Consider the following 26,534-nt stretch of genomic DNA (forward strand, 5'->3'; position numbering starts at 1 on the left):
TATAGACTGGGAGGGCGGAAAGAAGGATTGGCCAGAGATTATGGCATAACAGAGACCAATACTTAGGCTACACATCACATGGGAGCACCCAGTTACATTTGTGAGTTTCCTTGGAGTGCCCAGTGTCGATATACTTATGACCACACAGTCAACAAGGTTATTTTACCTTTAGAGTGGGAGAAGGTTATCCCCACTAAGAACAGATCCGAGGTCAGATGTCTTGTTTAAATCGTTTTGTTGTTAACGTCACTATTGAAGTGAGCAACAACGGATACAAAGGCAGTTCGTAGGGGCTCGCTCGCGTGCAGGCACGGACACACAGTCCTGGAGACTGGGCACGCCACAAGATATATGGTTGCTCAACAGTGCTGGCAGGCTTCCACAGCTGAATGTAAGAGCTACTGTGCTGTACTCAGCAGCTCTGAGGAAATAATTAGCGGAAAGTGCTATTTTATCATTAAAAGCCAACATGCTTTAGCATCAAGGTGCTGTTTCTTTAATGAATGCACCTTGGTCAGACCTCTGGTGCTGGCACTACACCGCCACTTAGCAGGGGGCTTCATCAACTTAGCTGCATGGTGCTGTAAGAATGAGCCCCAACCGAAAATGACATCCTTGAAAATGCATAAGGGACGCTTGACGTCTTTAACTCTTTAAATCAGTGTGTGTAACTGACTGACTGCGCAGTGTGATGCCTTTCTATTCATTGCAGTGCCAATAACAACAGGAGGGAGACGTTTTGAGGCATGAGCATTGCCGTTTATTATCGTTATCAAGGAAGTTACCCAGGTTACCTGCAATGAAATACAATACAATAAACCTCTTAAGCTTTGTGAGAAAGCTCCAACTCCACGACACAGGGTAGAGAGCTATTAGATTACACAGACAGTTCATCTTATTGGCAATTAGATATGTTTAGTAAGTACATTCTCCTCTACAAGATATTAATGTACAATATACAAGTTAAAAAATATAGTTTGTTTCGTTTGTTTGCATTGAGTTCAACATTTTTCCTTTTTTTTTTGTATGCTGTCAGGGTTGACAGAAGTTCACATTAAAGTGTTTTCAGGTTAAGTATGGAGGTGAGACTGAAGAGCACTGGTTTCTCAGAGTATAACCAACACATGTAATGCATATGCATAGGGAGGCACATCTATGCATGTAAACGCTTTACGTGACAGAAACAAAACAGGAAACAAGAGAAAAAAGCCATTTCATCGTGATCAGAGGAAAACAGAATCCAGAAGAGATGACCAGGCATCGAGGAGCAGGCAGCTGAAACATCAGTATTCTCTGGACACGCACCCTCTCTCACGCACACACCCTCTCTCACACACCCACACAAATCCTAACACACCACGATACATAAAAACACCAGAAGCACGCCACAGACTAGTGTTCGACAAACACACCCTACAGTACAATGAACAGGCTCACTACACACAGCACAGTAGATACTAAGGATCCCCGAACTCAGTCAAAGGAGAGAAACAAACTAACCATTCAGAAGAACAACTACCCAGAATAGGATGAAGTTGCCCTTAGACATTGATCTAGTCAGTTAAATAGGTTTCCTCCGAATGGTCAAGCTTAGGTATTGGGGCGGCAAAGCTGATCCTAGATCAGTGCTTAGTGGTAACTTGTACCTGGAGCCCCAGAGAGGCTGAGAAAAGGAATGTTCTAGACCTCCCTCATCGCCAAGACAGCAAACTTACACAGACCAATCCAATATTATTTTAAATACAACGAGGGGGAGTGAACAAGTGCACACTTTAGGGAAAAGGGGGATGAATGAGAACATAACCCTGGACATACAGAAGATCACAACTTCCTCCTCAACCCTCCCTGCATTACCCAAAGGGCTGATCTGAAATGGCACCATATTCCCTATATAGGTTACTACTTCTGGCCTCATAAGGCTCTGGCCATTAACAGTGCACTGCACTATATAGGAAACGAGCTGCAATGTAAAAACAAAACAAAAAAACAACCTTTAAACAGTAATCAAATGTGTAGAATGGGAGGCGTGTTGGCGAATAAGCTAACGTTATGTTACACATTTGAAATGAAATGGGTAGACACTTTATCATGGTAATAATGTACATACAAAACACATATATTAAATTAATATATCAACCTGGGAACAACCCTTTCCAGAATACTGTAGTCGACAATAAGCACTTAGTTTCAAATGGACAACAGATCGAGAAAGAAATGTGGTTTAGTGTGATGCACCTAGCAAAATAATAAACAGACTGAAACTGCATGTTAAACCGTGAAACATAAATGGAGAACAAAGGAATTGTAGCTGATTGCAATTGTGTGTGTGTGTGTGTGTGTCTGTGTGCGTCTGTGAGAGAGAGTGACCAGGCACTCCTTTTAACCTATCAAGTTAAATCCGGCCAACCAACAGTGGACCTGTAGTTTCCATGACAACCACGACAATGAAAACTAAAATTGCCAGAAATAAAAAATGTGCGGTAGCTTCTCGAAACCGAGAAAATTAAGTTTATGTGGTGCTTCAAAAGTACACAATAGGCATTCATCTTTAAAAAGAACAGAAAAAGAAAAAAAAAACACATATTATGTTTGTTGAAAAAAGAAATAACGTAAAACTTTTTGGGGCAGCCGCATCTCAGTGGCGATGCATGTTGCTAGGCGGACTGGCATAAACAACAAGTTACCCCAGAAACTCTGAAACAGTTTCCACAGTAACATTGGAACAGAAGCGCCTGGGAGGAATCACCCTACCTCTAATCTCGTCCCCCACTGTCGGTGCTGTAGACAACTCTTCTGTTCGTTGTTATAACAGCACTTACGAACAGTATGGGGCGAGGCGACCACACCTCCAGAAACAACCCTCAGACCCCACATTAGTGCTTAGTGGGAACAGAAGGCACCCTGGGAGTTCTAGCCGCCAATTCCACCCAAGGTACAAGGCTTGTGCTGTAGCTGTTGCGCTGCTATGTAAATGCGGCGTTAAGGACATCGGGTGCGAGTTTGGGAATGGTAACCAAGGGAGACTGAGTATCACTGTGGCAACAACAAAAACATGTCAACAAAAACATGTAATAAAAATAAACCAAAAATATGCCTTTAAAAAGACAACAAAAAAATCCTCCCCAACATCCTGAATAGAAATCCACTGGGAAGTTATTGGGACTCTAGTTTGAGGGGGGTGAAGATTTAAAAAATAACATCACTACAATACCCAGAATTCTTCCTTCCTTCAGTAACAGAAAACATGATACAAAAAAATGAAAACAATATTACCACTGGAAGTATCCCTTTTTTCTCTGCAAACAGTGTCCCCCCCACACTCTGGTTTAACCGGGCAGAGGGAGACCACTGTTGGCCGAGATGTTGGATGAAACCATTTTGGCACAGGCCTTTTTTCTCAAATCTGAGAAGGGCTCACTCATCTCACTACTTCCCAATAAACAAACGATCGATGCATTTCTTTCCTTTGGTTAATAAGAAATAAGACAGAAGAAAAATTCATGCCAAAAAGAGAGGGTGGAATAATAACAAACAGAACAGGTAAGCTAGGTTATTCTCCCTCTAGTGAGCTGAGAACAGAGCAGCCTGGGTCTGGTCTGAGAAGGTCTAAACTCAGGCTGAGGTTAAGTTTAGGGCTTTAGGCTTGTTATTAAGTTCTGTCATTAAGCTCGTTAGGGCTCTCCAGATAATCACAGTGGTTTAGGGGACTAGAGGGCTACTGTTCCTGGAGAGAGAGGGGGGACGAGGATAAGGAGCAGAGGAGGAGGAAGGGAACAAAGCCCCTCCGTTAGTCTCGGTTCTCTCAGACCTCTCTCAGATTTTTGTTTTTCGTTATTTTACGTTTTCTTCTTTTCCGTGTAGTCATCGTGATCACGTCTCAGGTGTTCAGGTGCAGCTGGCAACAAAAATTTAACAGATTCCTGAGAGGGACAGAGGGAGAGAGAGAGAATTCCGGTCCTTTATAACAAAAAAAAGTAACAACCGCAAAATGAACTCAAGACACAGTTCCTGTATTTACCTGGGACAGCGTGGGGGTCAAAGGTGAATCTCATCTGTAGCTCTTCTGCTGCTGCATCAGACCGACGTTCTCATACACTCTAGAGCTGTCCTCCCTCATCCTATACACACACACACGCAGGGAAAAAAAGAGAAAACACATACAAACCACAGACAGAGAAACGCATCAGTCAAGGTATTTCTCAATTGAAACTGACTAGCTAAGTGTTAGCTTGAGTATAGTAGCTGGTAATAGTAAAACTACTTTTAAAAAACGCTTTAAAGTACTAATCATGTAGTGTTTTGGGGTATCTGTGCTTTACTATTCATATTTGACAACTTCATATATTTTCCCTGACACCCCAAAAGTACTCTAGACATTTTGAATTCTTAGCAGGACAGGAAAATGGTCCAATTCTTCTATCAAGAGAACATCCCTGGTCATCCCTACTGCCTCTGATCTGGCGGAATCACTAAACACACATGCTTCATTTGTAAATTATGTCCAAGTGTTGGACTGTGCCCCTGGCTATCTGTAAATAAATACAAATTTATAACATTTGCTTAATATAAGGAATTTGAGAGGATTTATAGTTTTACTTTTGATACTTAAGTATATTTTAGAAATGACATTTACATTTAATACTTAAGTATATTTAAAAGGTAAATACTTAGATTTTACACAAGTAGTATTTTAGGGTGACTTTCATTTTTACTTGAGTCATTTTCTATTAAGATATCTTCACTTTTACTCAAGTATGACAATTGGGCACTTTTTCCCCACAACTGGTTGTGAGTAGGTACTCACTCTGTGCAGTTGGGGGTGGGGCTGGGGGTGCAGGGAGGCAGAGGGCTCTGCAGCTGGTCTCCACCCGTCAGGTCAGATAGAGAATACTTAATGTTGGTGTACTCCCTCCCCTTTATCTTACTCTTCTGTTAAAGACAGACGGAAAGGCGAAGGTTAGAGAAATACTTCTACGACCACTCATACTGACAAAACACACACACACACATGGACACACACATACACATGGACACACACCTGTTCCTCCTCTATGCGTCTCTGCAGTGTCTCTATGTAGTGCTGGACAGCCATGTAGATGAACCTGTACTGGGCCTCAGTCTGAACCATCCCAGACCGCTGGGAACGAACCATCTGGATGCTCTTAGGAACGTCTATGTCACAGTCCACTCCTACAGAGTCACAGAAGAGGTTATACAGCAGACACAGACCACCTACGGGGTCTGAACGAAGCAAAGCATTCTTTATGGAGACCATCTCATCAAGCACAAATAGATGACGCATTTGCACTCACCTTTTTCCCGGATGACATCAATGAGGATGTCAATCACTATGAACGTTCCTGTCCGCCCGATACCAGCACTGGAGAGAGAGAGAATTAGATGGCAACAATACACACAACTGTCTCGTGTGTGTGCGTGTGTGTGCTCGTGTGTACCTGCAGTGCACCACTATGGGTCCAGCCTCTAGAATACTCTCCTGTTTGAGGTTGACCTCCTCTAGGAAGTCCAGAACACCCCCGGGGTCTGTAGGGACCCCATGGTCCGGCCAGGCTCTGAAATGGTACTGCCACACTGTCCGCTCTGTGTTACCCTGGAACACACACATTTTTAAGTATCACGCATGCTCACACACAGTCAACACACACCCGTACGGTGCACTTAGAAAAAAAACACAGCCCTCTCCTCTCACCTGTCCGACCTTGGACAGTTTGAGTTCTCGCAGGATGTAGTCGTGAGCGGACGTCTCTTTGACGTTGCGGACACGCATGATTCCATACTCCTTCAGAGCTGACATGTCTGGCCAGTACTTCACACACTTACTCTGCAGGGAGATGACACACAAATGGCGACCAAATCAAACATACAAATAGAAAACGTGCGTCTATTCACTACAATACTCCTGCTCCAAAACCTCAGGAAAAGAAATGCACACTGATAAACCTACGAAGCAGGCCTCCTGGCCTCCTGCTCGGGAATGGAGACCCAGTCAGCCAGTTACCTTTCCTCTCTCCACCTCCTTGGTAGTCATGACGATGACCCGGGAGTTCTCCTGGAACACCATCCTCCAGAAGTCACTGATGGTGTTCTGTAGACAGCCCTGGGTGGCGATGTACGACTTCTTCGGCTTGGTGCTGTTACACTTGGACTCCAACTCCGGCTAGAGAGAGAAAGAACACCGAGTTCTACAGAGACGGGAGCTGTGTTGAATGTAGTGCGGATTGGAACACACGGTGACAGAGGGAAGCAGACTACGCGCAAACTAAAGTAGCACACATTGGTCAGCTAGCAGTACACTTCACAGTCCACACACGTTGAATTATTATTATTATTATTTTTAAAAGACAAGCTACAGCACAAACTGGTACGGTAAAGCTTGCATAAGCATTTTGTAGAGCTGTCACAGACTGTTAGAAATAGAGCTGATTCTAAGTAATTTACTGTGTCTGACAGGTGTGGGTCCTGAGGATAAAGTGAGTTTACCATGATTGACGACGTCTAGAGCGCCAGGGTTAAATTGTGTTTAAGAGTCTTATAAAACTCTCCAAATGGCTCAATTAGTGAGAAACAGATGTAATTGTTGCAATAGTTTGTGAGTGGGCAACATCATCCTAAATTGACATGTTAAATTATTTTTGCCATTACACATTTTCATTATTTTGCCATAGAAAAATTTGACATGGAGCCAATTTCCCTAATATTGAACGTTTGTGTTACTACCTTACACAAGCTTGCTTTTTCATTGTGTGGAATTACACATCCTTTTTTTACCTCAGATTGGTGATGTTAATATAAAAGTTTATAGTCATCAAGACGATACTAAATCGATTGATTTAAAAACAGATTCACGTCTTTGGTTAGGTGCCGTTGATTTTAATCATAAGCGCCTGTCCTCCGGACTTGGAACACTGTGGTAATTTTCAAACTCAAATGATACAGATAATTGTCATTTGAACTACCTGTGAGGTGACGATTCGTTGAAATAATCCAGTCAAAAAAAAGGGTTGCGTTTCCCATTTTCAAATTGGCCATCTAGTTGATAAGTGGCTACTACAGGTTCTCATCTATCGAAAGGTACACATAGCATACCCAAGTTTGTTGTGGTTCGTCTTTTAGAAGAGCGCAAACGGTACATGTCGCCGTGGTTATTGTCCAAGTTCCATTGATTTTAATACAATATCGATCGGAGTGATCAATTTGCGTGCGCTACTGATTACAGTAGAACAAGCTAATCAATTTCAGTCCGAAGTGAAATATTGGTGTGAGAGCAGTAATGAAAATAATTATGAAAAATACAAGTATTCTGAACACTCCTGTTTGTCAGGAGTTATGTTTATGTCTTGGTCTTCAACATATCAGACTTATTTCAGCATATAGATGATGAATTTGTACATTTAAAACCAGTGCTGACACTAGGCTATAAATCACAAATACATAGGACAATAGGAAACAGCAACAGTATCACTGTCAACCTGTGTTTTAGGACTATAAATGGTACTTTAAACATTATTTTTTCAACACGATTCTTAAAATCAGGGGAAAAACTACTGAATGAGCCCAAAAACGTGCTAGGATCAATCGATTTTAATGACATAACTGAAATCGTGAAAATAAGTTTGTCTTGCCTACCATGATGTCCGTTACTACCATGATGAGATTAGCATTGATATAGTCAGAACCAGCCTCAGATCCATCCCCATCGTTCAGCACCACACGAGTGTGATCAACTAGAGGAGACAGGGAGGAGAGAGAGAGACACGATTTGAATCAGACTAACTCATATCCAGGCTATGCATACGGCAACAACAGGGTGGTCAGGCAATGGTGATATTTGATAGGGGAGGGTGCGTGTGTGTGTGTTCTCACAGGGAAGAATGTTCTTGTATCGGTTCTTGTTCTTGTTCTCTGCTCTCTGTCCCTCCTTGCGGCTGTATAGCAGCTTACACTCCTGCTGCTGCAAAGTCTGGGAGGGAGAAAAACAGAGGACGTAGAATATATAGCTTAGGATGTATAATTGTATAAAAACCTTTCCTGACATGCAAACAATACTGCATTAAATATATATTTTGAAATGCAATGACGCGTTATGTTACCTCAAACTCTTCCCAGAAGCCCTGTTTGACCTTGTCCGTGGCCTCGGCCAGTTTACTAAGCTCTCTCACTCTACTCTCGATCTCCGCTGCGTTGATACGAGTGGTGTTCAGGGGCTGGGGAAAGAACATACACAAGTTTAGAAACACAAGAAATCAATGGCTCTTATTAATGCTTCTGAAAGACAAAAAGGGCCTTGGGCGTGATTAGTACAGTTATCAAGATCTGGGGAAGGAGATCTGACAGCGACACCCAGCTGTATAAACACCTGTTTGAGTTGCAGCACCGTGCCCAGTGTCTCCACCATGGGGTTCTTCTTATAGTGCTCTACCAGGTCTGTCAGAGAATCAAATTTCTCTCCTCCACCCACGTCATACTTCAGGTCATGCTGAGGAACACAAAAAACAGAACTTACTGGTGATGATCCCATTAGGATGATATGAGATATGGAAATGTTCAAAATAGTCAAATAACCTTTTGTCATTTAGCAGACGCTCTTATCCAGAGCGACTTACAGTTAGTGCATTAATATTCAAATAACTAGATGGGACAACCACATATCTCAGTAATAGTAAGTCAATTTTTCCTCAATAAAGGAAAAATCAGCAAAGCCATCAGCAAAGTCCGTGCTTTTTTTGGGAGGGGCGGGGGGATTATTTAAGATACTCTTTGAAGAGGTAGGGTTTCAAATGTTTTCAGTAGATGGGCAGGGGCTCTGCTGTCCTAGCTTCAGGGGGAAGCTGATTCCACCATTGGGGTGCCAGGACAGAGAAGAGCTTTGTCCGGGGTGAGCGGGTGGGAGGGCCAAGAGACCTGGATGGGGTGTAGGGTTTGAGCATAGCCTGAAGGTAGGGAGGGGCAGTTACTCTTGCTGCTCCGTAGGCAAGTACCATGGTCTTGTCGTGGATGCGAGCTTCGATTGGAAGCCAGTGGAGTGTGCAGAGGAGCGGGGTGACATGGGAGAACTTAGGAAGGTTGAACACTAGGCAGGCTGCGGCGTTCTGAATAAGTTACATGGCACAAACGAGGAGCCCAGCCAACAGCAAGTTGCAGTAGTCCAGACGGGAGATGACAAGTTCCTGGATTAGGACCTGCACCGTTTCCTGTGTGAGGTAAGGTCGTACACTACGGATGTTGTAGTGCATGAACCTGCAGGAGTCACGCCAAGGATCTTTTCACTCTGTGAGGGGGACACCGTGGAGTTGTCAACCGTGATGGAGAGGTCTCGGAGCGGGAATGCCTTCCCCAGGAGGAAGAGGAGCCCTGTCTTGTCAAGGTTAAACTTGAGGTGGTGGGACGACATCCAAGCTGAGGTATCAGCCAAGCACGCAGAGATGCTTGTCGCCACCTGGGTGTCAGAATGGGGAAAGAGAAACGTTTTTGAGCGGCAGCCACATAGCAATGATAGGAGAGACCAGGTGAGGATATGATGGAGCCAAATTACTATGAGAGAACACGTAGCCAGATTAAGAGAGAGCAGCTGGAGTAGCAGTTTTCTCTGGGGTGATCCATGTCTCCATCATTAAGGGGCTCCAGAGTGGCACAGCAGTCTAAGGCACCGCATCACTACAGACCCTGGTTCGATCCTGATCTGTATCACAACCGGCCGTGATCGGGAGCGCCATGGGACGACGCACAATTGGCCCAGCGTTGTCCGGGTTAGGTGAAGGTTTGGCAGAGGGTAGGCCATCATTGTAAAATAAGAATTTGTTCTTAACTAACATGCCTAGTTAAATAGGCATAGGTTGAATCAGGGCCAAAAAGTCAAGGGACTGAAGGGCAGCAAAGGTTGAGATGAACTCGCTGTTCTTGACCGCCAGTCGGCAGTTCCAAACGCTGCCGGAGATATCATGTAGTGTATCCGTGGCATTTGCCACATCCAAGGCCACATTATCCCTCCTTTAGTTCTCAGCTCTCTGTAAACTCAAGGCCAGACAAACATGTCATACAGTATGCCAGTAATATCCCTTATCCGTATTTATGTCAGTATCACAAACTTATGACAACATTCCAGGCCACTTATAGTATCCCAATTTCTGTCCATTGGTATGCCATTATTATTTGTTTGTCATTATGTAACAAATATTGACATTCAACACCATTCACCTCTAAAACCTAATTTACAACAGTCCAAGAACGCGAACCCTGTTTTGATCGAGGGGGGGAGGGAAGGAGTAAAGCACAAAAATAATGAATTATACTATACCTGGCAGCGGATCATGACGTGCGTGACCTTAGGCTTGCCATCGCTGCTGTCTGTCTTGTCGTCACCGGTACGGACGGACAGAACGAAGTCTCCAGGGTGGCTCTGGCTCTCTCTGACCAGGAAACTACCGTTCTTCCCCTTCTCTGTCAGCAGCTTCTCAGCCTCGCGGCCTGACAGGTGACCATGGAACCACCTGGGACACACACACACACAGAGATAAACACAGTTTAAAGAACTCTACTGACATGCAGGCTAGAGCGGTATATACACACACAGACAAACAAGAGACAAACACGCGTGTTGTGTCCGTGTCAGTGTTCACCTCTCAGAGGTGGGGTCAGCACAGTTGAGGGGGTATTTGAGCTCGATGACATCTCCATTCTTCTCCTTGAGTTGGCCGTGGTGCTCCATGTAGTACTGAACCAGCTCAGCCAGGGTGGCAAACTTCTCCCCCCCGTACAGGTCATAGTAATCCCCTGTGTTCTGGATCTTAATGTGGGTGACAGCTCCGTTACGTCTGCCCAGGGGAACACGGGAATAATAGAAAGGGAAATATGAACCCCCACCACCCAGGCGACGGTGAAATGTTATCTTCAATTTGCCTAATCATTTATAATACAATATAAATGGGGAAAGCATTTTCTTGTTTACTTTGTATGCTTTAGGCGTAACTAAACTAAATAGACTCCTTTTTTTATGTATCAGTGTCAACCCAGCCTACAGTAGCTCTAGTGTCTGGTGCTACAGTAACTCACCTGACAGAGAGGGTGAAGTCTCCAGGGTTGCTCTTGCTGGGTCGGGCCAGGAAGCTCCCGTCCACCCCCCGTGTCAGCAGCAGATTCTCAGCCTCCACCCCCGTGATATTGGGGTGGAACCACCTAAAAACCACAACAACATCACAGGTAAACTAGCTAGTTAAGTGCATTTGAAGTAATAGGTGACACAGCATAAATTCACAGATTTGTGGACTACACCACATTCATGACCAGCTTAAACATCAAGGTACCTGTCCTTGTCCTGTCTAGACTTTTATTTGGATTTCATCATAACTCTATTGTAAATGCCAGTGAGTCATCTACCCAGCTGGGTTCAGGGCCCTTGACTTACCCTTGGGGAGATAACAAGCAGTCATAAATCACAGAGTTCACTGGTAGCCTAGCCTAGAGAACATATGTGGCCTGAATATAGTCTGTATTCAGGAATGTCATTGGCACAACATTGTCATTCTGAAGAAAGAAGATATTGATTTTTTTTGGGGGGGGGGGTTAGTGATGTATGATTAAAGGATGTGAGAATGATCAGGAAATCCTGAGAGAAGTGAGGGATATTAAACATATATTTATTTACAGTCTATAGTTATGTTGGGTATATTTTTGAATAACAAGCTTGTCCTCCAAACTGAACCAGATGCATTGAACCGCATATCCTGGGCAGATAGCTTTTAAAATGAGTGCACATTCAAAAAGGTAGCTTCAATTTCACATATGCCCATTGTAATTGCCCAATGAAGAACTTACTTAGCTAGCTAGCTTACTACTACTACTACTACTACTACTACTACTACTACTACGCTGACTCTAAAACACCGCCAAGGAACATCCTTGACAAATACGACTTTTATTATTAGGTCGTTAACTGAGGATCACATGTATGCATTCAATCACTGGGATAATCTTGTAAGTGTAAACAGTTCTAGGCTAATGTTAGCCGACAGGCTAGTTAGCTAGCTAACTACCATCATCAGATTGTTTTCCATGATTAGTCCTTAAGGCTTACGTTACCTCCGAGATGTCATATTTTTTCAATCCTTATTTCCTCGCGCTGACGTTAGTGCTGGCTTTTCCAACTATTGTGGTTTTCTTCCGCAGTCTACCCCCAGCGAAAATGCCTCATAAGGTCCAGACCCCGCTCCAAACGGGCACAAAAAAATGGACATTTGTTGGAAATTTTTCACAACAACAAAAATTACCTAGGCCTCGGAGGCTTCAGAACGAGTCGACAGTTGAAACGTCACCAGACACGCGACACAACATACATTTTCCGTTTGCGCACGCGCTGTAGGGGGAATGGATGGCCGATTTTTAAATCGCTTAGTTCTGTGAAAATATGACCCTCGCTACTTCCCGTTTAAATTCTTACGTGGCAGTCTACCTGAAAGCTAGCCTGCTAGCAAGGAAGTTTCCAATCTCACCCTCTATAATTTGTGCTTGTTCTGAGCCTCCTGATACGATACATGTGCACTTTTAGGGTGGGTTTGAAATCGTGGGAATACGGAGAATCTACAATCGTTACGTAACGCTAGCTAAAACATAAACATGTTCACTGCTTCAGAGATCGTTGTCCTTTTTGCGGTCTTGTTCTCCACAGCATCCGGCTACTTTGTTAGCATAGACGCTCATGCCGATGAGTGCTTCCATGAGAGGGTCAACTCAGGAACCAAGATGGGCCTAATGTTTGAAGTTGCAGAGGGAGGCTTTTTGGACATTGACGTTGAGGTGAGATTACATTTGGTGTTTCTTATGGATTAGTTTTTTCTTATGGATTTGGTTTCACTTGTCACTTCCGCAAAGAAGGTGGGGAGTAGCTAGCTAACGTTAGCGGATATGGCTAACTAGCTAGCTATTTAGCTTAATTGCTCACCACAAGCCAGTCATACTTGTTATTTTTGAAAGGCATGTTTTGTATAGTTTAAAGTCAACCCACTGCCTGCTTTATAAATTGTTAGCTAAATTGGTAAATAACTATTAAGTGACTGACCTGTTCATGAATGATACAGCCAGGAAGTGTATTGTTGACTAATGTTACTAGCTGTCATTCAAACAGCTGTCAGTTTAACAGAACTTGAGAAACAGCCCCCTTCATTTTCTTTAACAGCACTGCTCCAGCACATGCATTCACCATCAGATAGTTGGGAATTGTTGTAAATGCAAATGAGATCCATCATTTTAGTGGATTTCAAAAGTATCAATATGTAAAGTGTTTGCTACCATGTGGTGCAGACCACCCCGATCCCCCAACCACTGAATTAAATATATATTTGTTGCTACAATGGTCCAGAATATTTTTTTAATCTTGGTTAGAACGACAGCACACCACAATGTTGCACCATGAGTTGTCAATTATTTGTATGATATTGTCTCCTATGTAGATAACAGGACCTGATGACAAGCAGATCTACAAAGGTGACAGAGAGTCCAGTGGGAAATACTCTGTAGCAGCTCACATGGACGGGACCTACAAGTTCTGCTTCAGCAACAAGATGTCCACCATGACACCAAAGATCATCATGTTCACCATCGATATCGGAGAGGCACCCAAGGGACAGGACATGGAGACAGAAGGTAAGCTTGATTTGTGTGTGTGAATTAAGCTCTATTCTTAATAATTTGTTAATTGCTTTAACGGATCACTTCTGTTTTCACATATTATTTCTCTCTTTTCTTTATGATGCTATTGTTCTCTCTTTCTCTCCATCCTCTTGACTGTGCTGGACTGTTTTCCCCTTCCCCCAGGTGGCGAGAGTTGGGATGGTAGGGTTCAGGCCTCATCTGAAGCTATGTTTGCCCAAATGCATTCGGTTTCCTCTAACCTAAGTTGAATGAGTTTTCCAGTGCAATCTAATGTTCACAAATCACCACTTAGTTACATGTTGCCTGGGAATGATGTGAGAAATCTCTTTAAAAAAATGTTTTTAATAGATGCTGGAACATGTTGTGCATGATTTCATACATTCAATACAGGGACTAATAGTGTTCTTTTGTGGAGTGTTTTTAATGTGTTCAGTGTAACATACATGTAATTTTCACTAGAATGTTGTTGATTCTATGCTGATCCTGATTGGTTGGTTGTGTGTTCTGTTACAGCCCACCAGAACAAGCTGGAGGAGATGATCAATGAGCTGGCGGTTGCCATGACAGCTGTCAAGCATGAGCAGGAGTACATGGAGGTCCGGGAGAGGATACACAGAGCCAGTAAGTTACACACACCACATGAAACGGCACGTGAAAGCAAATGGTGTTCGAATGGACTGTGGTTAAGTACCCATTCACTCTATTGTTTTGTGTGTGCTGCAGTGTCAGTACTGACAGCCAGTCTTGAACTTAAGTCATGGTTATCTTTCCATCTAGTCAATGACAACACGAACAGCAGGGTGGTTCTCTGGTCGTTCTTCGAGGCCTTGGTCCTGGTGGCCATGACTTTGGGACAGATCTACTACCTGAAGAGGTTCTTCGAAGTGCGGCGAGTGGTGTAACACCTAAAACCTTCCCCCTGCGACTTCCTGCTCCACTGTTGTCTCCAGCACAGAGACGGCGAATCAGTCACACCTTGAAATAAGACTGGCAGATTTCAGTAAATGTCTGAGTACAAATTGGATCTCTTATGTTTTTTTTTTTTTTTACCCTGTTACCCCTTTGTTCCCATCTTTATCGATGTGCTTGTTACTGTCATGTTTTGAACTCAAGGCCTTTCAAAGATCTTAGGTTTGATGATGTCAAGTTTGATTTTCTCATCACTGAGGAAGCAAACAATTTGTTATGGATTACTCCATGCAGCTTGATCAACTGCATGATCAGCCATACATTAGCTAGCGAGGTTGTATGTCTGCCTGCCTGCCTGTATCTTGTCAGTGGATGGGCTGTATAAAGTAACAAAAGCAGGACATGTATTCGAGAGATGCACACTGATCGTTAAGCAATGATGACGGTACCAGTGAAGAATGTATCCCATATTTGAACCCCTTTGCAAGTGATCTGACAAAGTTGTTTATATTAAGTATGCAGAATGCATCCGCTCAAGGCGAGATACTTAGGGCTTGTTCAGGAGAGTGAAATGTCCCAGAACGTTCAAGTAGAAATGTATTGTGCATAATAGACATGACTAGAATAAAGAATTGTCTGCTTTATATATCATATTTCTATCTGAAACTTTCAGAATGTTGTATCCTGTGGAATATCTGAAAGCAGATGTTTTTGCTCTTGTTGCTGTTGAGTTATATATATATATATACACCCATGGCACATAATCATTCTGAATGTTTGTGTATGGGATGTGGAGGGAAAACCTTTTTACTCCCATTACACCACAGATTTGTTATAGTAGGACAGCCTTCCTCAATCCTGGCTCTGGGGATCCACTGGGTGTGCAGGGTTTTGTTGTAGCTCATCACTAACACCTGATGCAAATAATAATTTAACCTTGGATTCGTTGATTCAGGATTGGTACAGCTGGGCTGGAACAAAACCCTGGACCCCTGTAGGTGTAGAGAATCAGGAATTAAGAACACTGTAATAAATTATGGGTGGGGGTCTGAAGCTATGTTATGATTGCTGAGGCTAGGGAGTTACCTCTACTTTTTTTAGACTGGTTGTAATTTGTGGTTTTGGGTTGGTCTCTAATTTCATACCTTTTAGTTTTCTGGTGCATATTCAGTGGGGTGCAACATTCAGAATGTAGAAATGTTTATGTATAGAATGGACATGCCTTTTTATTCCACATGTTTGAGGATGAATTGTAGGTATAGTCTAATCTATACACTACATATCTATCTGCAACACCATAAATGTTGCATCTTACTGAATATGCCTCAGTCTGTTTTGTACTTTACGTGATCTGATTAGCTCAGGCACAACTGTCACCGTGAGACTGGAGTGACTACTGAGGAGAAATAAGATCAAGTGACTCCTGTACGTCAATGAAATTCTGCTAACTGGATCTGTAAACTTTAAGAAAGATGCTTGTCTGTGGGTCCAGGTTTATTAAAACAAAAATGAAACTTTAAAATGCTGTTTAATTTTTGATTGTCTTGCAATTTATTTATTGGTTAAACAATATGTTTACAGCTATTGGGGTGTGGGGTTATGTTAGCCGCTGGGCACCCCACTTTGTCCCGTGACGTTAACAGCAAAAGTGCCCTTCTCAAATCAAACAGTGTGTGCCACTAGGTCATGTTGTTTTCAAGGCAGCATAATGCGTCGCCCAGAAACATCTCTTCCATAAAATCTCTCTGAATTGTTAAAGCAGTTTTTATTGGGAAGGCAGATTGTTTTCGATAAAAATGTTATCTTTTGCATGTGAAAACAAAATCCTGCTCAATGACCTTATATATGAAGATCCTACTCATTTCTCAAATGTGTTAAAGAGCATGTGGAAGCTATTTCTTAATGCCAAAAACAATAGTAACGTAGAGCACCCCAAGGAAGCATTCCCAAATTAAACTTCAATATTTTTTCTAAAAGTTGGGTTTGGGGTTTTCCCCAAATCAGCTGACTTTGGAAACAACCCCACAAATCAAATACAATTTTATTGGTCACGTGATTAGCAGATGTAGGGAAATGCTTGTGCTTCTAGCTCTGACAGTACTTGTTAGACATTACTGCACTAACAAATTACACAACATATACCCAATGCACACAAATCTAAGTAAGAACTTTGTCGTCCTTAAGCCATTTTGCCACAACTTTGGAAGTATGTTTGGGGTCATTGTCCATTTGGAAGACCCATTTGCGACCAAGCTTTAACTTCCTGACTGATCTCTTGAGATGTTGCTTCAATATATCCACATAATTTTCCTGCCTCATGATGCCATCTATTTTGTGAAGTGCGCCAGTCCCTATTGCAGCAAAGCACCCCCACAACATGATGCTGCCACTCCCGTGCTTCACGGTTGGGGTGGTGTTCTTGGGCTTGTAAGCCTCCTCCTTTTTCCTCCAATCTTAACAATGGTCAATATGACGAAACAGTTCTATTTTTGTTTCATCAGACCAGAGGACATTTCTCCAAAAAGTACGATCTTTGTCCCCATGTGCAGTTGCAAACCGTAGTCTGTCTTTTTTGTGGGGGTTTTGGAGCAATGGCTTCATCCTTGCTGAGCGGCCTATCAGGTTAGGTCGATATAGGACTCGTTTTACTGTGGATATAGATACTTTTGTACCTGTTTCCTCCAGCATTTTCACAAGGTCCTTTGCTGTTATTCTGGGATTGGTTTGCACTTTTCGCACCAAAGTACGTTAATTTCTAGGAGACAGAACACGTCTCCTTCCTGAGTGGTATGAGGGCTGCGTGTTCTCAGGGTGTTTATACTTGCGTACTATTTTTTGGACAGATGAACGTGGTACCTTCAGGCATTTGGAAATTGCTCCCAAGGATGAACCAGATTTGTGGAGGTCTACAATGTTTCTTTCTCAGGTCTTGGCTGATTTCTTTTGATTTTCCCATGATGTCAAGCAAAGAGGCAGTGAGTTTGAAGGTAGGCCTTAAAATGCATCCCTAGGTACACCTCCAATTGACTCAAATGATGTCAATTAGCCTGTCAGAAGCTTCTAACAAACAAACAAAGCTTCAAACCTGACTCAGTTGCACCAGCTCTGTCAGGAGGAATGGGCCAAAGTTCACCCAGCTTATTGTGGGAAGCTTGTGGAAGGCTACCCGAAACGTTTGACCCAAGTTAAACCATTTAAAGGCAATGCTACCGAATACTAATTGAGTGTATGTAAACTTCTGATCCACTGGGAATGTGATGAAAGAAATAAAAGGTGAAATAAATAATTCTCTCTACTGTTATTCTGACATTTCACATTCTTAAAATAAGTTGGTGATCCTAACTGACCTAAAACAGGGCATTTTTGCTTGGATTAAATGTCAGGAATTGTGAAAACTGAGTTTGAATGTATTTGGCTAAGGTGTAAGTAAACTTCCGACTTCAACTGCATATGTAAAAAAAAAAAATGCTACCTATTGTAATGACTATTCAGAAACACTGTTGCATGTTTTTGGGCATTGCATTCAGGTAAGGAACCTGTGGCAAGACATCAGTAGATTTATAATTTTACACATTTGAAGATTTTACACTATTATGGAGATATGTACTGTTTGAATTCTTTACCGACGATAGAAATAAATTGAAACAATTTTATGTAATTAATTTCATTATTGTTTTGGCCAAATTTCATATACACAAACATCACATTTTCTTACTTTATAAAAATACATTTAACTATATTTTAAGATGATAAATACTCTGCCAACATAAAAGCCGTAAGAATGATAAACGTGTGTATGTCCCTCTACGGGATCTACGGGATGGCAACTGCACCGCCCGCAACCGCAAGGCTCTCCAGAGGGTGGTGCAGTCTGCACAATGCATCACCAAGGGCAAACTACCTGCCCTCCAGGACACCTACAGCACCCGATGTCACAGGAAGGCCAAAAAGATAATCAAGGACAACAACTACCCGAGCCACTGCCTGTTCACCCCGCTACCATCCAGAAGGCGAGGTCAGTACAGGTGCATCAAAGCTGGGACTGAGAGACTGAAAAACAGCTTCTATCTCAAGGCCATCAGACTGCTGAACAGCCATCACTAACTCAGAGAGGCTGCTGCCTGCATAGAGACTCACTAGTCACTTTAAACAATGCCACTTTAATGTTTACATATCTTACATTACTCACCTCATATGTATATACTGTATCTTATACCATCTATTGCAACTTGCCTATGCCGCTTGGCCATCGCTCATCCATATATTTGTATGTACATATTCTTATTCCATCCCTTTAGATTTGTGTGTATTAGGTAGTCGTTGGGGAATTTTTAGATTACTTGTTAGATATTACTGCACTGTTGGCAGTGGCGGTTCTAGGTTGTATGGCTCCCTGGGTGACCCCCCTCAGTGGCTCAACACTCTTAACTTTACTCTCCCACCTTGTCTCAGTCCACATCTTCAAAGTGATGTCCACATGCTTTTTCAGGATGGCCCATCGCTGTGTGGAGGCTGAGAACAAGGTGTACAGTTTGTGTAAGATGCAAAAGTAACCTGTGGCATCTACAGAACTTTTAGTAGCATCAGCCACAACCAGGTTCAATGTGTGAACCCCACATGGCACAAATAGAGCTCTTGGATTCATTTCCAGGAGTCTGGCTTGGACATCTTTGTTTTTGCCTCTCATGTTGGCCCCATTATCATAAGACTGTCCTCTGCAGTCCTCAAAAGGGATTTGTAGCTCCTCTAATCTTTTGAGAATCAGGGATGCTAAATGTTGGCCCGTGGACTCCTCTGCCTCCAAAAAAACCCTAAAATGTTCCTTTATGTGTGGCTCCTCCTTCAGTGACACAATTCTAATCACAACTGACACACTGTTCGGTGTGGCTGACATCTGAGATGCAATCTAGAATGATAGAGAAGAATTTTGCCAGCTTGATGTCACTCACCATTATTGAAATGACCTTGCTGCTCAACAAATCAATGAGTTCATTCTGTATTTGGTGGCCAAGGTAGCTGGTGGTGTGACTCGAGGTCCCTTTTTGGACTCGGTTAAGGTGCGCTTTCATGACTGAATCAAATTGTGCCATCAGTTCAACCTCTTTGTGGAAATGTTCATTTGATGGAGAGTCCAGGGTTTCTGTGTCCCCCCTTAGTGCCATATTTCTAATTGCCAGAGACTGCACAAAAGCAGTCAAATGTGTCAACACCTCATTCCATCTTATCCTCTCAACCTCCATAAGTGCCATCTCATGATTATCAATTGTTTCCCCTTTTTTATCCTCATTGTCAGTTCTTTCCATGTTTTCATGCAGTTATGGTGTTCTGGACTGCTGTCCTGTGAAGTCAGCAAAGAATTACCATGTTTCAAGTCTGTCAGTCCTGAGTTTGCTAAATTCGTAGCTTGCCTAGCTCACTGTAACGTCCACTTCCAACTCACACTCTCAAACACGTAGATCCCCTGAACGCAGCTTACTTTCCAGCCCACTTTCCAGCTCACACTCTCAAAAACATAGATCCCCCTGAACGCAGCTTACTCTCCAGATCCCAATCACCTGAATTCTGATCACCTGTTCACACACCTGTATGTAATTATCACAAACTATTTAGTTCAGTTCTTTGCACCCCATCATTGTGAGGTATTGTTTCATTTGTTACACGGTCTACTCGGAGCGCTGTTCATTTCATTAGTCCGCCTCTGTATCATAGTTTTTGGCCATCCTCACTAACAACACCTTTTTGCCTATTCCCTGCCTGTACTTTTCCCAATCAGATTTCCTGTTGTCAACCTATTGCCTGATCTCCCGGACTACGCTATTAGCCTTTTCCCTGCCTGTACTGTTACCTTTTTGGAGTCCCTGTGTATGACTTTCTGCCTGTCTCTGGACCCAGCTACCTGCCTCCTCCTGTGGTCCTTTGCTAATAAACACCTGCTGCGCCCTGCTTGAACCAGCACTCTGTCTCCGATCGTATTCATTACACTCACAAACTAGAATCAGGGCGCCCACTCCGACAAGGTTAATTGACCCACAGTCCCACACGGTGACATATCATTGATGTGACATGCAAACAAGCGATAGAAAACCGATCGCAGAAATGTCACCATATCTTTTTGTGCGGGTACCCGTGCTGCCCCCGTCAAAATGCCGCCCCAGGCGGCTGCCCATGTCGCCCATACCTAAATCCACCACTGAGTCTGTCGGGACCAGAAGCACAAGCATTTTGCTATGCTCGCATTAACATCTGTTAGTCATGTGTATGTGACCAGTAACATTTGATTTGAAAATGTGTTTTGAATTGAACAAATATTAATAATATGGATATGAACTGAATATGCTTGACAACATCAGCCAGTGTTTTTATTTCTTTTTCTTCTTTCTGTAACCTTATCTGACTGAATGTTACCATCAACGGGTCGGTAGTCATTTAGGCAGGTTACCTTAGTGTTTTTGGGCACAGGGACTATGGTGGTCTGCTTGAAACATGTGGGTATTACAGACTCAGTCAGGGACAGGTTGAAAATGTCAGTGAAGACACTTGCCAGTTGGTCAGCACATACTCGGAGTACACGTCCTGGTAATCCATCTGGCTCTGCGGCCTTGTGAATGTTGACCTGGCTACAGAGAGTGTGATCACATAGTCGTCCGGAACAGCTGATGCTCTCATGTATGTTTCAGGGTTGCTTGCCTGTCTGCTTGCTTTATATAGCAAGCCACAGCCACTTGACTCACTCTGTAAGAGAGAACCATTTTCGTGAACAGGGTGGTGTACCTAATAAACTGTGTGTATGTACAGATATTCTGGTTGCTTCACAAAACCTGTGCTGGATCAGATATTCATGGTCACTCATGGAGCTGGTTCCTTGGTTTCTCCACATAGTGGTCCAGATCCTGCAGACTGCTATAGACCAAGAAAAAATAAACATTTCAGAAATGATCCACAAATATGCACTTTTGTGAGATATATGACACTGTGTATTTATTTAGGTATTCTGTGAGTATATATTGCAATATATATTTATTTTTAAATACATTATTTAAATAAAAGAGTGGACTGTAGCTGTGATATTCTGTAGACACGCATTCATGTATTTCATCAGAAGGATGATCTACCTCTGAATGCTGGTTGGTGTCTGAGTGTCCTTCAACAGAGATGGTGATGGTTGCTGCTGTCACAAGTGCCCCAACACACTGCACCCCATGACTATTAGCAACATAATTGTCTGATTTGTGTCTGACTTTGAAGGTGCAGTTGGCATCGTAGATGTCACTGTTAACAAATAAATGGGGTGCACTGGACTGTACATGTCCCCTCTCATCCATTTCAGCTGCTATCTCCTGACATTGTTCATGTATGTCCTTGCCCATCCTCTTCCTGTAGCACATCTGTGCTAGATGCAGATTTTTGCACTGCAGAAAATGATACGGTATGAATTCATCCACAAGATTATCAGCACAGGCAATCTTTTTTTTTTGCATTCGTGCTTCTGAATGTCTGACGTGTTGCCTTACATCAAGGAAGAGATGTAGAATAATATAGTCTTTAATGCAGGATGAATCAGACAAATTAAGTCACTTTAATAGGTAAAACATATATTATTAGACACCATTCAGGCTTTATGAAATTGAACTATTGCGTGTGACAGGTCTATTCCTGCAAGCTATGTGGGAGTGTTTTTGTGTTATTTCTCATTCTTCTCCCTTCAGGGCAGCTGTGCATTGGGAGACACATGTATTACCACCAGGAGTCATCATAGCAAAGTCTGAACTAGCCTCAGTGAAATGGGTTACTGCAGCTAGACGTCACATGCTGAAAGGGATATTATTCTTACCACCACTACATGGAAATGGACAGGAGCAGTGCAGCAAGGCGTCCTGGTTTGAGGAAGGGATTTTGCCGGGGTGGTCCGTCTTCCCACTTGATGGGACTATCCCATCCCTCTGTGTACATGATGGCTGCTTTCTCCTCAGTGTTCTTCAACCTTCCTGCTCTTTGCAGACCATCGACATACCTTGAACAGAGGTGAATATACCGAGTATGGTTTGATATAGGAAACACTCCTTTATAGTCTTTATTCGATGCTGATCAGGCCACAGTTGCCTCTACGTGGCACTAGATGTCACCTCATCTCAACATGGAAAGCCCTATATGTAACCCAGTCTCTCGTTAAGTATGTACTATATGGACAAATAAAAAATAATGTTTTTATGTATTAATAGCACAAACATATGGCGCATCGAACTCAATAACACCAGATACCTCTGATGCCACGACCCTTATGAATCCGTTTAAACTCGATGCGCCCTGAATTTGTGCTGTTAGTACAAATAAACATAACTGCTTATTTGGTTGAAGCTAGCGAGCTATTTTACAATGAGAACGAGATAAATTATTGGACAAGGAATTACAAATAATCTAGTGTTTCAATCAGTTACATATATAAATTAATCTTGTAGACAGGAAGTGATATTGTACACCAAGTCAGAACCATAGGATAAATAAATTAGGGATATTAGCGGAAAATGAAAGCTCTTACAATATTTGATGATTACATTTCTCAAAAACAGGTTAAAGGTTATATGTACACCACAAAGTCAGAACAGTGGGCAAAATTAAGAGGTGAAAATAGACAGAATTATTAGGGTGAGACACATGGGCTACTAACAGCTTACTACACAACATACACATAGTATTACTTTCTTACAGTATACATATCTCCCTAGCATATTACATAATTTATGCAGCAGCATACAGCAGCATACAATACATTTTTGGCCTCATCTTCTTGTGCTGTGCTCACTTGAACAGGAAGATGGCGCAGTGGTCCTTCGTGGGCAAATTTTGTCATCAAACTTTGTCATCAAAGTCTGGCATTCTCTGGATTTGTGGTGCTTACAAGACATTTAGGAACTCAAGAAAAAAAAGGTTGAATCATGATGACGTCAGTGATCTTCAGGTCGTAGCTCTGGAAGGAGGTCTGTTCTGGATTTACAATTCCGAGTTGGATGAATGTTCAAAACTTATTTTCCCAGTTGTAGCTAATTTTTTCCCAAGTTCCCAGGTGTCTTGAACTCACTAAAGTCAGATTTTGCAGTTTAACTGTTGTTCTGAGCTTGGCACAAATCATGCTTCATTGGCAGCATGGCCAATGTTGAATGTTTATCATTTTAAACTAGGAAAAGAGACCTTTAATCTTAGACTTGGGACCACACAGCCACTCCACTGAACAGCAGGCTAAGGATTGCTTTGCAGTTCTTGCAATTAGCCACTGATTCCTTCCAAACCACTCGTTGTTGAATTTACAATTTCCAACTTGTTGTGTAATGTTTATGTCCAATGGCCGATGAGCACCGAAACGTTTTATCTATAATTTCTCTTCATTACTTCTCTTCATATGACAAGATTAAAAAGCATTTGCCAGTAGATTGATGACTTGATTCATGATAATGACTGCTAGGTAAGATTTTGAAAGTATGATGTTGACATGATTAGTCCAAACAGAGCTACTGTATATAACGTGATTTGACGTCATTTTATCTGTGACCAATGACCTTGAGCCTTCTTGGATGGGGACTTCTAATGTAACTCTATGGCAGCACCCAAGGGGCTTGAATTTTCGAGCTCTACCCTTAGACTTGGTGGTGACATAGTGTCCCAATGAGTGACAGTACACTGAGCCAATCACGGTGCAATGCTTCGTATTTTCTGCTGGCTTGCCCCACCACCACAGAAAGCACTGAGCTAGACTGAAACACCTGCATTTTGGAGCTGCCTTACTCAAGAAAACAGAAAAGAGACCATGTTTGTATGCGGCTTTATTAACTCAATGATATATGCAGTTAAAGTCGGAAGGTTACATACACCTTAGACAAATACATTCAAACTCAGTATTTCACAATTCCTGACATTTAATCCTAGTAAAAATGTCCTGTCTTAGGTCAGTTAGGATGACCACTTTATTTTAAGAATGTGAAATGTCAGAATAACAGTAGAGAGAATGACTTATTTCAGCTTTTATTTCTTTCATCACATTCCCAGTGGGTCAGAAGTTTACATACACTCAATTACTATTTGGTACCATTGCCTTTAAATTGTTTAACTTGGGTCAAATGTTTCCTGTAGCCTTCCGCAAGCTTCCCACAATAAGTTGGGGGAATTTTGGCCCATTCCTCCTGACAGAGCTGGTGTAACTGAGTCAGGTTTGTAGGCCTCCTTGCTCGCACAATCTTTTTCAGTTCTTCCCACAAATTTTCTATGGGATTGAGGTCAGGGCTTTGTGATGGCGACTCCAATACCTTGACTTTGACTTTGTTTTGCCACAACTTTGGAAGTATGCTTGGGGTCATTGTTCATTTTGAAGACCCATTTGCTACCAAGCTTTAACTTCCTGACGGGTGTCTTGAGATGTTGCTTCAATATATCCACATAATTTTCCTTCCTCATGATGCTATCTATTTTGTGAAGTGCACCAATCCCTCCTGCAGCAATGCACCCCCGCAACATGATGCTGCCACCCCCGTGCTTCACGGTTTGGATGCTGTTCTTGGGCTTGCAAGCCTCCCCCTTTTTCCTCCAAACATAACGATGGTCATTATGGCCAAACAGTTCTATTTTTGTTTCATCAGACCAGAGGACATTTCTCCAAAAAGTACGATCTTTGTCCCCATGTGCAGTTGCAAACTGTAGTCTGGCTTTTTTATGGCGGTTTTGGAGCCGATACATTCTAGAAGGCATTCCTCGATAGGACGTAAGGGTGGTTTGAAATGGACAAGCTTTGTGGATGTGCTCTCCTCCATAGTCCCACCTACTCACAGGAGATGCATGCAATATCAGTGGATGGGAACCGCAAGCAATGCCGCTTCCTGGAAAGCCTCAGGGTTTGTACTACCTTCTTACACTTTCACATCATCATGAATCAAGTCAACAATCTACTGGCAAATCCTTTTTAATCCTTGTCATATGAGGAGAAATAATGAAGGGAAATTATAGATAAAACGTATCTGTGCTCATCGGCCATTGTACATAAACATTACACAACAAGTTGGAAATCGCAAATTCAACACTGAGTGGTTTGGAAGGAATCAGTGGCAAACTGCAAGCATTGGAATGCAGTCCTTAGCCTGCTATTCAGTGGAGTGGCTGTGTGGTCCCAAGTCTAAGATTAAGGGTCTCTTTTCCTAGTTTAAAATGATAAACATTTAACATTGGCCATGCTGTCAATGAAGCATGATTTGTGCTGCGCTCAAAACAACTGTTAACTCAGAACTGCATAATGTGATTTTTAGTGAGTTTAAGACAACTGGGAACACGGGAAAAACAAGCTATGACTGGGAAAATAAGTTTTGAACTTTCACCCAACTCGGAATTGTAAATTCGGATCTCAAGCCTCTTTCTAGAGCTACGACCTGAAGATCACTGACGTCATCATGATTCAACCATTTTTTTCTTTCTTTGAGTTCCCAGTTGTTTTGAAAGCACCATACGTGCCATGTCGCCGACGTCCTACTAGTCGCTACCGATCTCTTTTTATTTTGTCTGTTGGTTTGTCTTATTAGTTTCAACTGTGCTTATTTTGGTTTAATTAGCTTCCCTATGTGTAGTAGTTTGACCCGCCCTTGTTTTGTGCGGGATTATCTTAATGTTACGTGTGTGCATGTTAGGTCGTGGTGGATTATCTTAATGTTACGTGTGTGCATGTTAGGTCGTGGTGGATTGTCTTAATGTTACGTGTGTGCATGTTAGGTAGTGGTGGATAGTCTTAATGTTACGTGTGTGCATGTTAGGTCGTGGTGGATTATCTTAATGTTACGTGTGTGCATGTTAGGTCGTGGTGGATTATCTTAATGTTACGTGTGTGCATGTTAGGTCGTGGTGGATTGTCTTAATGTTACGTGTGTGCATGTTAGGTCGTGGTGGATTATCTTAATGTTACGTGTGTGCATGTTAGGTAGTGGTGGATT

At 42.5% G+C, this 26,534-nt stretch overlaps 2 protein-coding genes across 3 annotated transcripts; one reads left to right on the forward strand and one right to left on the reverse strand.

Annotated features, from left to right (window-relative positions):
- Nucleotides 1-733: 733 nt before the first annotated feature.
- Nucleotides 734-12,341, reverse strand: LOC139408834 (tyrosine-protein phosphatase non-receptor type 11-like). Its single transcript, XM_071153201.1, has 16 exons — nucleotides 12,097-12,341; nucleotides 11,071-11,193; nucleotides 10,638-10,832; nucleotides 10,316-10,508; nucleotides 8,378-8,497; nucleotides 8,112-8,225; nucleotides 7,885-7,981; nucleotides 7,648-7,745; nucleotides 6,020-6,178; nucleotides 5,711-5,842; nucleotides 5,457-5,611; nucleotides 5,313-5,380; nucleotides 5,039-5,190; nucleotides 4,805-4,929; nucleotides 4,019-4,118; nucleotides 734-3,920 (listed from the first exon to the last, which is right to left on the reverse strand). Exons 1-15 carry the CDS (start codon nucleotides 12,108-12,110, stop codon nucleotides 4,049-4,051), a joined length of 1,815 nt encoding a protein of 604 aa, XP_071009302.1. The 5' UTR covers nucleotides 12,111-12,341; the 3' UTR covers nucleotides 734-3,920; nucleotides 4,019-4,048.
- A 39-nt stretch (nucleotides 12,342-12,380) lies between these two features.
- On the forward strand, nucleotides 12,381-16,096 carry LOC139408836 (transmembrane emp24 domain-containing protein 2). Of its 2 annotated transcripts, XM_071153203.1 has the most exons (5): nucleotides 12,457-12,810; nucleotides 13,464-13,656; nucleotides 13,828-13,845; nucleotides 14,179-14,286; nucleotides 14,443-16,096. In XM_071153203.1, exons 1-5 carry the CDS (start codon nucleotides 12,631-12,633, stop codon nucleotides 14,565-14,567), a joined length of 624 nt encoding a protein of 207 aa, XP_071009304.1. In that variant the 5' UTR covers nucleotides 12,457-12,630; the 3' UTR covers nucleotides 14,568-16,096. The 2 variants fall into 2 exon arrangements, with proteins under 2 accessions (XP_071009305.1, XP_071009304.1); XM_071153204.1 differs by lacking the exon at nucleotides 13,828-13,845 and having other exon boundaries at nucleotides 12,381-12,810.
- The last annotated feature ends 10,438 nt before the right edge of the window (nucleotides 16,097-26,534 follow it).

The sequence above is a fragment of the Oncorhynchus clarkii genome, chromosome 5 (genome assembly GCF_045791955.1).
Source record: "Oncorhynchus clarkii lewisi isolate Uvic-CL-2024 chromosome 5, UVic_Ocla_1.0, whole genome shotgun sequence".
NCBI classification, from domain to species: Eukaryota; Metazoa; Chordata; class Actinopteri; order Salmoniformes; family Salmonidae; genus Oncorhynchus; species Oncorhynchus clarkii.